We start from the raw sequence: 18,438 nt of genomic DNA on the forward strand, positions 1-18,438 counted from the left end.
GAAAATACACCATCTGATAGTTTTATTTGATGGGACCCCTTTATATACACTTGTCTATATTCTATTGGCTTGCCATTCCATGTAGAGCATCCTACGTGGAATCACTATTTTATTTTATAATTTCTCCACACTCACACATATAACATACTGATCATAGTAAATATTATAGCTAAAAAATAGAATTTAAGAAAGGTGAATTGAGCTATTTTTTTAATTTTTTGTCCATTGCTTACATGAAAAATCAAGGTTAGACAATCTAAAGTCTATGTAACAAAGATGATTTATGTGCAGCAAATGATCATAGCATTTAGTTCAAATGAGTGTCGCAGTAACAAAGCAATGTCCTCTGTTTTGGCTCTTAAATATAGTAGAATATAATTCTTAAATGCATAGCCAAAGAAATAGAAAATCAAGCTATTTGAAGTATAAAATCAATAAACCAACCATATGAAATATTCACATATAATAATTGCGCATTCCTTAACACAAAGTCTACATTTAACTCAAGGTAAAAGTGTTGAAAATAAAAATGCAAGGGAAGAGAATATCAAACACTTGGATTTATGGATTTATGATGGTTCCATGTCCATTCCTTAAAGATACACTTCAAGAGTTCCTCTCTACTATTCAAATTCTTTTCATGAGTAAGAGTCAAGCTAAATACATTCATAACCTTTCCCTTCGTACTTATCAATAATAAAAAGAATAGTCATTCACTCTTAAGTTTCACTATCGATACTTGACAACCTTTATAAGAACAATTTATATGTTTTGGTTGGTGTTTGAGATATCTCTCATATATTAGAGATCCAAGGAGCACAAAATGCATTGGGAGAATCCTTATTGATAGACCTTGTGAAAGAACCACATTGATACACTTGACACTACATCCAACCAAAAACCTTAAGGTAATAGGTGTATGGGTTATTTCTATTTATATGTTCTCTACTCATCTCATCTCATCTCATCTCTTTTTCAAAGGAGGAATTATAACTCACTCACACTTACATTTTTCCCAAAAAATTTCTTCCTTAAATGTCAGTCTCTTTTACACTAGGCTTGCTCCCCTTGAAAAGAAGCCTTTTTCTTAAACTAAGTATTTGAGGCATCACAAATAACTCAATTTCTCCACCAAGCCCATCAAGAGCTAGCCATGCTACTATCACTTATGTAAGCATGCACCTCTAAGAGCCACTTTAAAGCCATCATGTGTACCGAAACCAAAAGTCTTCAATCCATCAATATGCACTTCTCTAGGAGAGTGTCTTACTGCTCAACTAGCCTTTCTTTTACCAAGAGTCAGCAGTTTATAGAATTAACAAAAGTATCCTTTCAACAGTAACCTTTTTATTTTCTCTGATCTTGTGCATCCTTTTGAATTTTTGCACAACCAAGGGATTGACTTACTTTTCTTTATCATGACCCAACCCAATGGGTCGTGACTAGCACTAAGAATTGGATAGGCTTAAGGCCATCAAACAGTAGACTTTAATGTATCCAAAGCCGATAACTAGGCCTAATATAAGGCCTACATAAGCATAAAATACTACAATATAAACTAAGGCAGTCTAGCTCCGCACATACACATATTCATAACCAAATATATAAATGAAGTTGCTAAATCGTTGCTAATTAAATTGTGCTATTTTTTTTTTATTGCTAAAATTAGCAATGAAATTATGTCCATTACTAAACTCCATTGTTATTATGTTACTAAATTGTGCGCTAACCATTTACCATAAAAATTAGCAATGAAATTTGTTTATTACTAATCCATTACTAATTTTAATATATGAATTTTATTTCTATTCCGTTACTAATTAGCAATAGATTAAGTTCATTATTAATTTTTGTTACTAAATTGTATATTTAAATAATAACTTTTATTTAAATATTCTCAAATATCAACTACTAAAATCTTATAAAAAAAAGGTTAATTGCCAAAAAAAAAGTTTGTCAATTTTTACAATTAAATCCTAAAGTTTGCATAATTGCCAATTAAACCATCTTGTTTGATTGATTTCTCAAATTGACTCGACCATCAATAAACCGTTAGTATGTAATGCTTGGGAGGTAATTGTAATGGCTTTTATTTTGACTATTTTAGTTAGGGGCTACACTTTATAAGCTTGTTAATAACTGATATTAATGGACAATTATTAAGGAGAATCATTGTTCTTTGTTCCAGTGGTTTAATCCACTGTCCGGAGAATGAGCTACTGATACATTTGCTTAAAGAAAGAAATACTCTTCAGGAGAAATTTATAGAATTAGCAACAAAATTATTGAAAAAGATGCAACTCAGTGAATATTGTGATTAAAATGAGACATTAATTAATGATTTGCAGAGCAAAGTTAAAGTATTAATAAAGACAAAAAAAAAGTATAACAGAATTTGATTTATAATTTCTTATTTGTTGAAATATACTAATAGTTTATTGACAGTTATGTCAATTTGAGACATTAATCAAACATGAGAGAGTGACAATTATACAAATTTTAAGATTTAATTACAAAAATTGAAAAACTTTTTTTTTTTTTGCAGTTAACCCTTTTATTTGTAAGATTTTAGTAGTTTAAATTTAAGATTATTTAAATAAAAGTCATTATTTAATATTAATTTTTATATGAAAAATATAAAAATAAACATAAAAAAGTGGCGTGCCACAAGTGAACTTTTTAAGCCCTCTCGTTATACTAATTGGAACACTCTTACAAAACTATTTTTAATGCTTAGCTTTAATATGCGAATGTATTATATTTTATATATCATATTTTCATAATCATATTATAAAATTGGGTAAAGTACAATTTAGCCACTGAGATTTAATAAAACTTACAACTTAGTCCCTTTAATTTCAAAATCAAGTAATTTAGTCCTTGAGATTTGACAAATCTACAATTTAGTCCCTGCCATTAGAATTTCAATTAAGTTACTGTTAATTCTAGAAAAAATGATCAAAATACCTGTAACTCTATTTTCAATCTGAAAAAAATTTAGTCCTTAAGATTTTATTTTATTGAAAATTTAATCCCTAAAATTTGGTTAAACGTACAAATTAGTCCCAATAGACCAATCAATTTAGTCCTTGACATTTTAATAAATCTATAAGTTAGTCCCTACCATTACAATTATGGTTAATTCCCCATTAAATTTTGCAAAAATATCAAGATGCTTTTAACACTATTTTTAATCTAAAAACAATTTAGTACTTGAAGATTTATTTTAATAATTGCATCCATATTCATTTTTTTCTTTTATATATATATATATAAATTATTAAAATAATAATGACAAATAGAATTTTACAAATTTAATAGGTCTAATTTATAAATAGTTATAATATTTAAGGATAAATTTGTAAGTTATGTGGATGATTTTTCAATTAACCAAAATTTTTAAGAATCTTAAAGTAATTAATTCATATTTTAATAATTTAAGTTTAAAATTTTTTAATTTAATGGGACCCATATTTTAAAAATATAAGGACTAAATTGTTAATAAATTAAAACCTCAAGGACTAAATTATTAAGAAAATAAAACCTTAGAGACTAAATTATTTTCGAATTAAAAATAAAGATAAATGTATTTTGGTTATTTTTGCTAAAACCAAGGGTAACTTTACAGAATTCTATTAGCAAGGATTAAATTATAAGTTTTGTCAAATCTCAAATGCTAAATTGATTAGTTTTTAAAATATAGAGACTAAGTTGTAAGTTTTATCAAATCTCAAAAATTAAATTATTGTTTACTCTATAAAATTTTGTTAATGATACAATTTTTAATTAATTATATTTTTATTTCAAATGTTAATAAATAGATAGGTTGAATAATATATTATTTTTTAAATGATGAAAAATAAAATAGAAAAAATGTCACGTGATGATATTTGAATTACTGTATTAAAATTCTTTTATATATATATATATTAAAAAATAATTCACTCTTTTATAATATGACAAAAATTTGGTTGAAAAAATTATTATTAGTAACGTTTTATAATTTTTAAAATTGTAAAAGAATTGTATCTATATCATGAGGTGTGACGAAATTTTTACGCTGGTTGCTTAAACTATAGGGGAATTAAACTCATGAGCCATACTATGAAGTTGTGGGAGAGAGTTGTGGAACATCGACTACGTCATGACACTTCTATCTCTCTCAATCAATTTGGTTTCATGCCAGGTCGTTCAACTATGGAAGCGATCTTTCTCATTAGAAGCTTAATGGAGAAATATAAAGATGTGAAGAAAGATCTACACATGGTTTTTATCGATTTGGAGAAGGTTTATGATAGTGTTTCAAGAGATGTCTTATGGAGAGTGTTAGAACAAAAAAATGTATCTATTAGGTACATACAAGTGTTGAAAGATATGTATGAAGGAGCAACTACTATTGTGCGTACAGTGGGAGGGGACACAAGAGATTTTCCTATCTCAATTGGATTACTCCAAGGTTCAGCTATAAGCCCTTACTTTTTACATTAATTTTAGATGAATTAACAAAACATATACAAGAGAGTATCCCTTGGTGCATTATGTTTACAGATTATATAGTTCTGATAGATGAGACGCGAGAAGGAATCAATAGAAAGTTAGAGCTTTGGAGAAGTACTCTAGAGTCAAGGGATTTTAAGTTAAGTAGAATGAAGACAGAATACATGCATTGCAAGTTCAGTGAAGGCCGAACTGGTGATAGGGAAGGAGTTAGTTTGGATGGAGTGGTACTGCCCCAAAGTAATCACTTTAAATATCTCGACTCAATCCTTCAACTAGATGAGGGATGTGAGGAGGAAGTTAGTCATAGGATTAAAGCCGGATGGTTGAAGTGGAGAAGTGCCACAGAAGTTTTATGTGACCACAAAATTCTCAATAAGTTGAAAGTAAAATTTTACTGTACAGCCATACGACCGGCCATGTTATATAGTAGTGAGTGTTGAGCACTGAAGGAGTTGTATGTGTCTAAGATAAGAGTTGCGAAGATGAGAATGTTAAGGTGGATGAGTGGTCATACTAGACTAGATAAAGTCCGTAATGAAAGTATTAGAGAAAAGGTAGGAGTGGTGCCAATTGAGGATAAGTTGAGAGTAGGAAGATTGAGGTGGTTTGGTCATGTGAAGCGTAGACATACGGAGGCTTCAGTTAGACAAGTATAACACATTAGGTTAGAGGATTAAAAAAAAAAGGGTAGACATAAATTGACTTGGAGGATAGTAGTACAATATGATCCAGAAGCATTACACATTTCCAAGAATTTAACCCAAAATCGTTTAGGATGGAGAAAGAGAATCTATATACCCGACCCCAAATGAATTTTAGATAATTATTTTTTTAGAAATAATATTTTAGTAGCTAAAATTTAAAAATATTTAAATAAAAAATTAATATTTAATATAAGAAGTTAATTTTTTATAAAAAAAAATAAATATAAAAAATAAGTTATATCATGTGGTACTTCTTTTCGCACTCTATTAAGAGAGGTGGCATTTTCGCACTCTATTAAGAGAGGTGGCATATTTTTGTAAAGTTATTTTTTCGCCTCAGTAAAAAATAAAAATTGAATTGAATTATTATATAATCACATTACTTTTATTTTGTTTTTTAAGTTTTTTAAAATAATTTTTTTAGCTAAATATTCACTAACTATATTTACAACATGGGAATATAAAAAAATTAAATTAAATTCATGCAAATTTATATTTTCTAATACATAAGAGTTGCGTCCTTTTGATTTTGGCGTATTGTTTAGACCAAAGAGTTTCACTTAATCAACTTTTTTTTTTCTTATTGTAATTTTAATATACAAATTTTTTTTAATAAAATTGAAATTAATATTTAGTTAATGATCCTAAATAAATACATATTTTCTTCAAATTTTTATTTTTTATATATATAATATTTTTATTATTTTTCATAAAATCGAATACACAATTTCACACCTGAATTTTCTTAATAACATTTTATGACATCCTCAATTTTTAAAATATCTCTTAACATGCCTCAATTTCTATAAAGTGAAATTAAAATACCCTTAAAATGAGTATAAATTCCATTCACGCTTATATCGTAATTTGCTGACTGAAAATGTAAGGGGAATTTTAATTTCATTTTTACACATGAAAACATTTACATTAAACGTTTTAAAAATTTAAAATATAACCAAAATTTTTAGTAAAATTTAAAAATGAACTTATTTATTCAACCTTTTTCATATTAAACTTAGGATATCATGTTCTAATTTAAAAAAATAACTGCATAATATGTTCCAATTTGAAAAATAATTGTATCAATTAATCTTATTTTTTGCTATTAACTAAGTTTTAACTATCCTAACATGGGAAAGTTTTAGAGAATGCTTATAGTTCTCATGTATAATCAAATTTGTTGATTTGATATTATTGATATTAAATTTAATATCCAACTAATAAATTAGAATTCAATTAACAAGAAACAGAGGAAATTTAGTTTAAAAAATATTTTCTTAAAATGAGTTATTTAATCAGAAATTCATAACAAATATTAAATGATATACGCAAGAATACTTCTACATAAATAATCGATAAGGTGATAGATAAGAAATTACTCTAATGGGCAACCTTGGTGATTTCGCTATATCTGCAACTATTCTATTCTAACTTTTAGTTTCAGCATCTCACGATAATCTTCAACTTTTGTAATTCTGCTCATGGTTGAGGGGAAAAAAATGGCAGTCGGGCAACAACCAGCTCTCATTCGACTTTAAACAATAACAGCTTACAATACATCCCATTTGTCAGCCACAGCCTCACAAATCCTTGAGATACACCAGGCAGCGCTCAGCGGATATCCAGAAACTGGTGGGAAAAAAATTAAGCCATAAATGAACTGGTCGGAATGCAAATAATATATATATATATATATATATATGGATGGTACAATCTTAAGTGAAGTTGATGCTATCAGATAAATATCCCCATGACATGAAAAGCAAATTTCTAATGAAAATAATGAAATCACTGCCCAAATCCCATGCATATTAGTGAACATACCAAACCATGTTAATTAATGGATTCTCAACATGAATTGTATGCCAACATCCAGGACAACTTTGTATAATTGTGCTCCAAAAAGCTACAAAAGATTGTGATGTAGGAAAAGAAAAATAAGCTCAGTTAGTTTTCCTATTTTAAGTTGGTTGGTTTTGGTTTTGGTTTTTTGGTTTCTTATTTTAAAAAGGATTCTTATTCCTCTTAGTTATTTTTTTGTTTAGGGTCTTCACTTCCTTTTCTCAGCAGATTTAGGATTCCACATGAAATATAAAAGCATGTCTTTCTGTTATTTTGTATCAGACTTCAAAATTTTACTAAGAACAGAGAATCAATACCCAGTTTCAGAGTTCCTTATGTTTAGAAAATCAGTGTTTGCTAATTTTCTTTAGCAATTCACTGCATATGTTGGCATCAGAGCAGGAATATCTGATGTGGCAGACAAGTAGGACACAACCAGCCTATTGCTCAAGAACAAGGGCTGTCACAGCTGCAGGCTATGGAACAGAGATTCAAAGTGACAAATGGAGGAAATCTGCAACAGGCTGGATGCAATTAGGATGGGTGATAATGAGTGCAGAAGATGGAGGAAGAGGAGAACAAGAATATGCTCACAACCCATCTGCTGCTCAACGTAATCCAGCAGGCTGTAAACCAACTGTTAGCAATGATGAATTTGATCAAGAAAATGGTGGCTACGCTCAGGTTGTTGGAACTCGTGGTAATAAGAGACAAAAGACTTGGCGAGAACATGGAGAGAATAGACAAAATCAGTGGGAACCTTAAGAATTCCGTTTGAAAGTTTATATCCCAACTTTTAACGGAAACTTTATCATTGAGCAGTGTTATTGAGGTGAGAGGCAACAAGAAACCGTATGGCCTTAGCTGGGGTCTACAAGAATTTATTGATGATTTTGTAGCTTGCACGGCTCAAGGATCTCCAACCAGTACTATATGGGGTACTTTCTCAACGGATTATGAGAGGACATCCAAGTAAGAATCCGTTCGCATGAAATGGACATCCCAGATGGATGTGGCAAGGAAAATAGAACGGGAGCTTAAGCTTCAATCAACAGAGATGTTCTTAACCAGAAACGAGGAAGGAGGAATCATGGTTTTAAATAGCGGACATTACATAACAACCATTATGTAAAGGAAAATTGCCCTACCATTACTGTTATCGTTGTTAAATAACGGGATTTTAAAATTTGGTGCATAACAGCCGTTACTAAAAGGTAAAAGCTATCACCGACTATTACTTAAAAGCCGTAACAGCCTTTATTCTTGTAAGGCAAGTTTTGATATTCACAATACATACATTGCATTAGGTTGATTAGACATCTTGAATGTGGATCAAGTTCATGAATATTCACAATATCTCTTGGTGCACGATGTTTGCAGATAACATAGTTTTGATAGATGAGACACGAGAAGGAGTCAATAGAAAGCTAGAGCTTTGGAAAAGTACTCTAGAGTCAAAGCTTTAAATTAAGTAGAACGAAGACAGAATATATACATTGCAAGTTCAGTGAAGGCCGAACTGATGATAGGGAAGGAGTTCATTTGGATAGAGTGGTACTGTCCCAAAGTAATCACTTTAAATATCTCGGCTCAGTCCTTCAAGTAGATGGGGGATGTGAGAAGAATGTTAAGTCATAGGATTAAAGCTGGATGGTTGAAGTTGAGACATGCCACAAGAGTTTTATGTGATCGCAAAATTCCCAATAAGTTGAAAGGAAAATTTTACCGTACAGCCATACGACTGGCCATGTTATATGGTAGAGAGTGTTGGACACTGAAGGAATCGTATATATGTAAAATGAGAGTTGCGAAGATGAGAATGTTAAGGTCAATGAATGGCCATACTAGACTAGATAAAGTCCGTAATGATTATGAGAGAATTAGAGAAAAGGTAGGAGTGGTGCCAATTGAGGATAAGTTGAGAGAAGAGAGATTGAGGTGGTTTGGTCATGTGAAGCATAGACACACGGAGGCTCTAGTTAGACAAGTAGAGCACATTAGGTTAGAGGATAGAAAGAAAAGAAGGAATAAACCTAAATTGACTTGGAGAAGAGTAATACAACATGACCTAGAAGCATTACACATTTCGGAGGATTTAATCCAAAATCATTTAAAGTGGAGAAAGAGAATCTATGTAGCCGACCCCAAATTTTTGAGATAAAAGCTTAATTGAGTTGAATTGAGTTGTAGTGAACTGTTATGCTAAGACAGATAAGAACCAATCATAATGCATAGGGCTATTAAAAATTTCCCCATCTATGGCCAAGAAATCCTGCAACCTTCTCTCCAATAGATTAAAAGTAAGAATAGTACTAATTGTCCCCTAAAATCAATCTACTTGTTTTGGTAATCCAATTGCTAACATTATCCAATTAGGTTTCCATTGCCCATCTTAGCGATAATATGCACTTGTTGGAAATGGATTCAAACCATAAAATAGATGAAAAGCTGAATATAATTCAGAAAGCCAACCAAATTAACTCAAATCTAAGTATAACCAGACTTACGAGTCTAAATTCCAGAAATAAGCAAAAGTATTGACAAGAAGACAGGCATGCATGCTATACATTACTTTTCTTGTTAATCAGATATAAAAGCAAGAAAATACTTGATAAGAAAGTGTTACAATTGCATTAAGTCAGCTTTTGATCCATAGCCTTCAACACAGCCAGATCTTGATGGATAAGACTTGGATCTTTACATGAACTAAAAATTGTGAGCCATCAGCTTATAAGATTTAGACTAAGGAACAGGAAAAGTGGGGAGGGAAAAAGCTATCACAAAAGCACGGGCAAAACAAGAATTTTTTGTTTTAATATAAAATGGAAAAATTCACATGCACAATAAGAAAAATGCAAATTTTAATAGAAATATAATTACATAAAAGGAAGTAAGTGATCTAGGAAGAACTTACTTGCTATGAAATCATCTATATAATCACAATCAATTTTTCCATGGGCCATTGCACCAACCTGGAATTATAAGGTGAGAGATCAGGCTACAAGTCTCAATGAGAAAGCAAGTGGTATAAAAGCATTTGTTAGTTTTGAACATACCACAAAAACAATATCCACATCATCACTGACTGCAGCTACATACTTGTTCATTTTAACCAGTTTTTCTGAACTATATGAGAACCCTGATGCAAAATCCAGAAAATCTATCATTGCTAGCAAGTAGTAATTGTCCATTAAAGGGAACAGCCGAAAAACTTGAAGCTTACCTATTTTACGAGAGTTGACAGGCAGGTACTGGGTCACAGGATTCTTGATTACACGCAAAAGCTTCTCACGCTTACCAACAGCAGTTATACTCAGTTGCTGAAGCAGCTGCACTGCAAGATTTAATAAGGTAGTAAACAGTAAGAGCACCTCAAAGCAAACAAAAGATCATGACAATCAGCATTATATTTAAGTGACTGGATCAGATTAGCTTAACTTACACATAATTCCAGCAAATCGTTTATATGTCCTTGGTATACGCACATGTGGTTTAACTTCAAAAAGAACACCCTTATCTGTTTTCACATACACAGCTCGCAACCTCCCAGCCTTATTTACTGGACTATCTAATATTGATAGGAGAGCCTGGCATCATCATCAACAATCATAACATAAGAAACAAAATTAATTTGAAATGAGGTTTTAACATGGCAAAAAAAATTTCCATGTCATCCCTATTCCAAAATGATTTCTTCCTTTCAGAAATAACATATCATTAACTTTAGCCTCCACCTGGTTTGTTTGCGCTTTCTAAAATGCACTTTTTACTGATTTTGATTTTGCTTAAAAACAAATGTAAGAATAAGAAAGTATAACACTTCATAAGAGAGAGAGAGAGAGAGAGAGAGAGAGAGAGAATTATTGATTTATATTTCAATAAATTGTTTGCTTTTATTGCATGTTTAACAAATTTCGCTTTTTGATTTTTGCTCAGAAAAAGAAAAGCAAGCTAACCAAAAGAAGCCTCAGTTATTAAGGCAACTCACATCATTGACCAACATTTATACTGTGTCTATAACCAAATAAAACCGAGACCAATAATGGTTCTAAACTGGGACTTAAAGAAAAATCATTGGCGGCAAACAATAGCAATGAATCCTAAAATGCACTAACCTGATAAACAATATCAGGCCTATAATCAGCTGGATTTTTGTTATTTTTCCGCAAGAAATTTGCATGATCGTCAGAATTCAAAATCTGGTAACTCTGCACGAAGAGAACTAATTAGATAGAGTAGAAATCTTGGACAAAAATCTACAATCTTAAGAGCCTAAAGCCATAATTCGACTCCAATTAATGCAATTTACAGTCACACAACTCTAAACATCTATATTCATTTATGCAAAACTTTCATCGACCCAAAAGCATCTATAAGAAAAAAGGACCCCAATGAGCATTACACACCTTTCCAACTTTAGCAACTTCCAAAGAGGCCCTCTCAAGCACAAATATAAGCCCAGGCTTTTTTGTTTTTAAATCACTTGGAGCAATTGGGATGCCTGCCATTTCATGTGTTTGCCCTTCTAATTCTTCTTCTTCCTTCCCGCTGGTTTCCATAGCCATTTCTTTTTCTTCAACCATAGCTCTTTTCGCTCTTTCTATGGATTGCTCTTCAGCTTCCACTTCATCTTCCTCTTTATCATATCTCTCCTCTCTCTTCTTCCGCTTCTGCCCCTTTATCCCACATGGCCGTAACATTTCTTCACTTCCCAATAAATTAGCCTTCAACTAGAAAACAAAAAATAATAAATTCAAAGAAATGGGGGAGACCGAGACTACAAGTTCATGAAAACAAATTTTGTGTTCTTTTCTTTTCTTTCTTTGAGTCTCCATCTTGGTATTAAAATTGCAGCAAAATTCACAAGACCAACAAATTAAAACCTCTGTTACTCGCACACAATCTTATGCAAACATAAAGAGAGAGAGAGAGAGAGAGAGAGAGAGAGAGAATAACCAGATAAGTATGGAGGTTGAACCAAATAGTACAATGGGTAGGGTACCCAGGAATTTCAATTTATCTGAACCCAAACCCGTGAAGAATATAACTACCCATGCCTGTCTCAAACCCAAATGAAATATATATTTCATTACCCCAACCCATACCAAATCCGATAACTAGTAACAGCATACTTCCCTAACCGGCCCAAACCCATTATTTTATTATCCTTTTTGCTGGAAAATAAGGGGGGAAAAAGATAGGAAACCTGAACCTGAAACTATAGAGAAACTTCAATAAAGTGTTGCAAAAGAAAAACTTTTAGAAACAATTAAACATATCACATTAAATATTCACCAAAGTTTATATAATTTAAACAAACATAATACATAAAACATGATAAAAATATTAATCATAGTATATAAATTGTATCAAACATGTCAAATAACAACATATTAAATCACGAATTATAAAACAACAAGTTCATAAATACAACACTAATCTTTTGAAATATTCATGGAAACGTAATCTTTACAACTCTCAGATGGCCGAGAAACAGAGGCAGCCTCACTGTTACCTAATGTTGACATCTCAAAATACCCTAAATAGCAGAAGCCAATGTTAAGCAATTATTACGGAAAAAAATGTTAAGCAATTATAATTATAAGATTATAACTTAAAGAATAAGAAATGGTACTAAATGTTGACATAAATTATCAGCAGCAGCCAGCAAGTTCTCAACTTGAAGAAATGATTTGAAGGTGATAGCATCAATCAAGAACAAATGAAATAAAATAAAAAAATGGCCTAGCAGAAGAAATGGGTAAAAAAAAAGTTAGGGAAATAAAAAAGAAAAAATAAACATATTTACAAAAGCAGTATAATTCATAGTTAATAATTTTGAGAAAAATAAAAATGGTTTTTGACAATATAGAACAAAACACATCCCATTTCCGAAATCAATAACCATAGCCTTTGAAGAAAAAAATTTCAATTTCAGGTTTATCTATAAGGTGACTCAAACCCCATGAATCTTGTAATGACCAGAATAACTCAAAATCAGACATGTTTAGACAATATTTAGCAGAAGATATGGAAGATGAACTTACCTCAGCTGAAGCGCAGGGAGGAGCTTGAGATAAGAGGGAGGAGTCGAAGGGACGAGCGGCAAGAAGCAAAGATTTCTGAGCTGCGGCGAGCTTGAGGGTCGTGGGATGGACGAGCTTGATGGGTGAGGAATGACTCTACGAGATTGCGGGGCGATGACAGTGAGGGTATCGGTGTGCTGTGAGCGTGTCAGTTTCAGAGAGAAACGAGTCTTCAAATATGGTTTGTGACTGGGCAGCGGCGGCCGCACGTTGAAGGGATAAAAAATAAAAAATCTGAGAGTTTAGGTTTAGATTTTTCTGTGAAACTAAGTTGTTTTAACGAATGCAGCTCAATTTTATTTTTTTTTATTTTTAGAATGATTAATATTAATATAGTTTAATTATTTTAATTAATTAAAAAGTTGAATTTTAAATATTTTTTAATTAAATAAAATTAATAATTATAACTTAAATCTATGATATTCTTTATTAAGCATTTTTCATAATATTAGTTTTATTTTAATTTATTGTATATACCCGTAATTTATTTATATATATATAATTTTAAAAAATTTAAATATTAATTAATTAATAAATTTTAAAATATTTATTATTTTGTGTTTTAAGAATATATATTATATAAAAAATTAAAATGACTCTTATAAATTAGTGAAAACTATAAAATGAAGTCATTTATATAATATCAATTTTAGATTGATACTATAAATCTATAATTTATTTATTCTATAATATAATTTTTTTATTTTATTTTTATTTTTTTATATATAAATGTGTGAATGAGTGAATGAATTTTCAAACTAACAAAAAATACCTTTAATCTATATTATTTACATTATTAAAAAAAATAGGTATCGGTGTCTTTGTGGCGTGTCGATTTTAGAGAGAAGCAGTGCATTCCTCAAATATGGTTTGTGACTGGGTAGGCGGCGGCTGCATGTTGAAGGGACAAAAAAAAAATCTGAGGGTTTAGGTTTAGATTTTTCTTGTGAAACGACGTTGTTTTAATGAATGCAGGTCAATTTTATTTTTTTTTTTATTTTTATAATGGTTAATATTAATATAGTTTAATTATTTTAATTAATTAAAAAGCTAAATTTTAAATATTTTTTAATTAAACAAAATTAATAATTATAACTTAAATCTATGATATTCTTCATTAAGCATTTTTCATAATTTTAGTTTTATTTTAATTTGTTGTATATACCCGTAATTTATTTTTATATATATAATTTTAAAAAATTTAAATATTAATCAATTAATAAATTTTAAAATATTTATTATTTTGTGTTTTAAGAATATATATTATATAAAAAATTAAAATGACTCTTATAAATTAGTGAAAACTATAAAATGAAGTCATTTATATAATATCAATTTTAGATTGATACTATAAATCTATAATTTATTTATTCTATAATATAGTTTTTTTATTTTATTTTTATTTTTTTATATATAAATGTGTGAATGAGTGAATGAATTTTCAAACTAACAAAAAATACCCTTAATCTATATTATTTACATTATTAAAAAAAAATATCAATTACGTTCATATATTTACAAAGACCAATAAATGATAAAATTATATATATAAATTCTAATTAAATGAAATTTTGTTTATATAAATAATCAATTTACTAGATCGCAATAAGTTTCTCATTCCTATTACTATAATATCTTCTTTGTTCCGGTCCATTAGTAGAAGAGATCTTTCTTCTTCTTCTTCTTCCATTCCATCTGAACTTTAACCATCAAGAGTTTGATATATTAGATTCTGATATTGTTAAAATTGAAAATCAATTATATAATTGGAACATCCCAAAAAGAGATTATGCAACCCACACAAATTATTCTACAATTAAAAAAGAAGTTTTATCTATTGTTTTATATATTACAAAATTTCAAGATGATTTAGTAAACAAAAAATTTTTATTATGCATTGATTGTTCAGTTGCTGAAGATGTTTTACAAAAATATGTTAGAAATTTGATTTCGAAATAAGTTTTTGCAAGATGACAAACTCTTTTAGGATGTTTTGATTTTATAATTGAATATATCAAAGGATCTTCTAACTCTTTACTTGATTTTCTTACACATGAATTTTTACAGGGAAAGCTTAAGATCAAAATTAATGAGCACTCCTATTAAAAAGAAAATTACAGTTAACGATTATATAAAAAATACTTATGTACCATTATAGCCTTCACCTCCTCCAATTAATTCAAGATTAATTAGACCCACTTCTCCTTCCAATACATCTCTTAAAGACTCCTTTACATTAGTACACAAAGCCTCCAGCTCTAAAGCCTCTTCCTCCTCCCCACAAACAAAATTTGCCTCTAATTACACTGAAGCATTATTAAAAAGACTAACCTTTAACCCAACAAACAAAAAGCATTATTAAAACAAAATTTGCCTCTTATACTAAACCTATTGCAAAACACATTACAATCCTAGAACTCAAAATTTTTAATGGAAACTTTAATAACCCAAATTACCCAAACATCATCCAAAACTTATTTCAACCAAACCATTATTTTATCCAAGAAAACCCTTACAAAAATAGAAAATTTTATGAATTAATACTTGTAGATTCCTGCTCTATCAAACCCTTACAAAAGGGCCCATTTTCCCTTTTTCTTCCTCCCTCCTGTGTCGCACTAGGCACCTCCCCTTCCCTCTTCATTTTCTCTCTCCTCTCTCCTCCCCACCACCGACCACTACCTGCCCCTCCTCCCCAGCTCAACGGAACACCACCAGCAACCATCCCCACCGCTGGCTGCAGCCCTAGGAAGCCGAAAAATCGAGTTGAAGTCCCTCCTATGAGCAGCACGACTCTTCAACTTGTAAGGTCGATTATGGTCGATCTGGTCACCAATCGGATTGGGTCCAGTCCCAATCAACCTCTACACTTTGAGAGCTTTCCAAAGACACTAAGAACATAAATTTTTGTCAAGTTATTTGTCCAATTCAAGCCTGGAAAGTTTTAGCCTATTTCCACTTTTGGGCTAGATTTCTCCTAGACTAGGAACTCCACGGAGATTCTGAGATCACCGGCGTGCTCTACTTGGCAAGAGCTTTGCGGTGATATAAATTTCAAAATTTTTTGACATAAAAAATTTGATGGGTCCCATCAACTTCGTAGTATTTTTTTTGAGCCCTTAATAAGTATTATGAGGGTGAGCTGAGCTCCCCAAATGGATATATTTTGTGATTACAGGTCGAGTGAGTCAAGAACTCCTAGTTGGATAATCCAGGTTAAGGTCAGACTCTGTCCGGTTAGTTTCTTAAATTGAGACTTAGAATATGGGTTTCATGGTTGGGCTAAAATAGTTAGGCTTACTATGGGCTTTGGGGGTCTTATACTGACCCAAGTCCTAATGCTGGTCCAACCCATAATTTAGGTCGTGACAAAGTTGGTATCAGAGCTTAGGCTTTAGATTCATGGGAAAGTGTGTAACTAGAGTTGTCATATGCAGAGTATGGGATTCTATTTCGTCTTTTTTTATAATTCCTTATTTTTAGATTTTGCATTATTCCTTGGAGAGTGTAAGAGTGCTTTAGTTTAGTGGTTCAATTTTTGTGGAGTACATGGTGATGTGAGTTAAAGTTAGCAAATGCGTTAAAGTTTGCCTTAGGAATATGTACTCCAAAAAAATGTTGCGTTTCTATCATAGTAGGGCTAAATGATGTGCCGATCTAATGCAAGGAATGAGTACATAAAGGCGAGCTATGGTAGTATAGTTGCCTTAAATAGGGGTGAGGCTATCACTACTGGCAGTCATCAGTGGATAGCCCCATCACATTAAGTTTATGCTATTAGTGAGTTTAAGAGAGACAAGAGATTAGGAAACCTAGTCTGTTGAAATGCACCGTAGTAACTATGTAATGTTCTCAATGTTTGTGTTGTAAGCTGCAGATTACAGTATTGACATAGGATTATTGTATAGAACTACGTGCATCCCTAATGTGTTTCCTAAGGGTGTTTGCAGACAGCCTCTATTTTGATACAGTTATGCCAGAACAGAGTTCTAATTCTACAAAGGAGTTTGGAACTCCTAAATAGGGGTTTAAAACCCTTCAGTTAGAATGTTAAAAGATTATAGTTGGATGGTAACCAGAGTTAATGACTCGGTCACTCTCACATCAGCTAGAGTTATATGAGGAGTTGCTTTAAGATTAGAGGTTTCAGTATAGTCACAAAGTAAAGGTAGCATTCACAGAGTGGGACCATTTGGTCTCAGGTATGGGATCTTAGTTTTGTCATTACAGTGTACTTTTACCTAGAGTTTTATAAAGATAGTACTCTTTGTGTGACAGTGAAATGTAGAGTGTGGTTCTAATTCCTAAAGTAGATTGAAGGTTACGAATACTGTTATAGCCTATGAAAAGATGTTTTAGAAAAGTCTATAGTATAATAAGAAAGCTGATAGCCTTATGTAGTTGTGGCAATGTAGTAGATATGGTACCTCTTTTACCATCAGTTGTGCTGCAGAGTATGGTAATATCCTTCAAGAGAGATATCAGATTACTACCAATGTTGGTGACCTACAGAATGGCATCCTATGTGGGATTATAGTATGTGATAGAGAGTTGTTGGCTCTATTGTCCTAGAGGGGTACAAGTTTCACTGTAGGAAACATAAATCATCAAATCATGATGGACATAAAGTCTTTGAATTTAATGATGGATTTAGGTACCTAGTATCTTAAGTTTTGGCTAATTGAGTGGAAATGGGAAAATAGTATCTTTGTAGATCTCCTCCTCGAGGTAGTAGAGCGTAGCCTGTAGTCTAATAGACAAGAACAAAGATTGCGTAGTGAATGTGTGACTACTAATCCCTGAGTTCTTTCTTAGCTTCTTACTGCTCAACACAAGAGTATGCTCTAAGCATAGGAAAGGGTAAGGGCATTAGGTCAACAAAGATAAATCATAGGATATTAGTAGATAGAAAAAGTGTAAAAAGGAAGGTTAAAATAGTGGGTCCAAATGTAACAGGAGAGATAGCCTGAATGTTAGTGGAAGCACTAGTTAGAGTGGTAAAAAAACCAATTCTAAGTAACATCGAGGTGTAGATGACTTGGTAGAGACAATAAAAAGATACATTTCCGATATTACAATCAGGTCAAGAAAGAGCATAGAGTTAAAAAGTAAAATGGTCAAAGTTCAAATTTGGGTAAGATAAAAAGGAGTTAGCTCAAAAACAAACTGAAAGGTTCAAATTATAATAAGATTAGGAAGAGTAGAGTCAAGATACAGAGGAGGCAAAATGCAGTTTTAGGAAAGTTAAACAAGGTAAACAAAAAAGTAAGGATAGAGAGCTTAGAAAAGGACAACATTAGGGAAAA

General features: G+C 31.2%; 2 protein-coding genes across 4 annotated transcripts in view; both read right to left on the reverse strand.

The window, feature by feature from the left end:
* Positions 1–10,001, reverse strand: part of LOC131179678 (uncharacterized) — a 33,804-nt gene extending 23,803 nt beyond the window's left edge. Inside the window, exon 1 of the mRNA XM_058146443.1 lies at positions 9,961–10,001. The gene's annotated coding sequence lies outside the window, so the exon portion shown is untranslated. The remainder of the gene's footprint in view (positions 1–9,960) is intronic.
* On the reverse strand, positions 6,461–13,335 carry LOC110653026 (uncharacterized). 3 transcript variants are annotated; one of them, XM_058146444.1, is made up of 8 exons: positions 13,094–13,332; positions 11,453–11,776; positions 11,162–11,254; positions 10,489–10,633; positions 10,270–10,380; positions 10,103–10,185; positions 9,961–10,018; positions 6,461–6,833 (listed from the first exon to the last, which is right to left on the reverse strand). In XM_058146444.1, the coding sequence occupies exons 2-8, from the start codon at positions 11,744–11,746 to the stop codon at positions 6,754–6,756; spliced, it is 864 nt and encodes a 287-aa protein (XP_058002427.1). In that variant the 5' UTR covers positions 11,747–11,776; positions 13,094–13,332; the 3' UTR covers positions 6,461–6,753. The 3 variants fall into 3 exon arrangements, with proteins under 3 accessions (XP_058002427.1, XP_058002428.1, XP_058002429.1); XM_058146445.1 differs by lacking the exon at positions 9,961–10,018 and having other exon boundaries at positions 10,103–10,206; positions 13,094–13,335; XM_058146446.1 differs by lacking the exon at positions 9,961–10,018 and having other exon boundaries at positions 13,094–13,334.
* Positions 13,336–18,438: the final 5,103 nt, after the last annotated feature.

This window comes from Hevea brasiliensis, chromosome 1 (genome assembly GCF_030052815.1).
Source record: "Hevea brasiliensis isolate MT/VB/25A 57/8 chromosome 1, ASM3005281v1, whole genome shotgun sequence".
NCBI lineage: Eukaryota > Viridiplantae > Streptophyta > Magnoliopsida > Malpighiales > Euphorbiaceae > Hevea > Hevea brasiliensis.

Excerpts from the sequence above, each read along its gene's own strand:
- LOC110653026 (XM_058146444.1), bottom strand. The coding sequence starts at position 11,746 with ATGTTACGGCCATGTGGGATAAAGGGGCAGAAGCGGAAGAAGAGAGAG. Across the intron at positions 10,634-11,161 it reads GGCCTGATATTGTTTATCAG|GCTCTCCTATCAATATTAGA; the intron begins GTTAGTGCATTT and ends TGATGATGCCAG. Across the intron at positions 10,381-10,488 it reads ACGATTTGCTGGAATTATGT|TGCAGCTGCTTCAGCAACTG; the intron begins GTAAGTTAAGCT and ends TAAATCTTGCAG.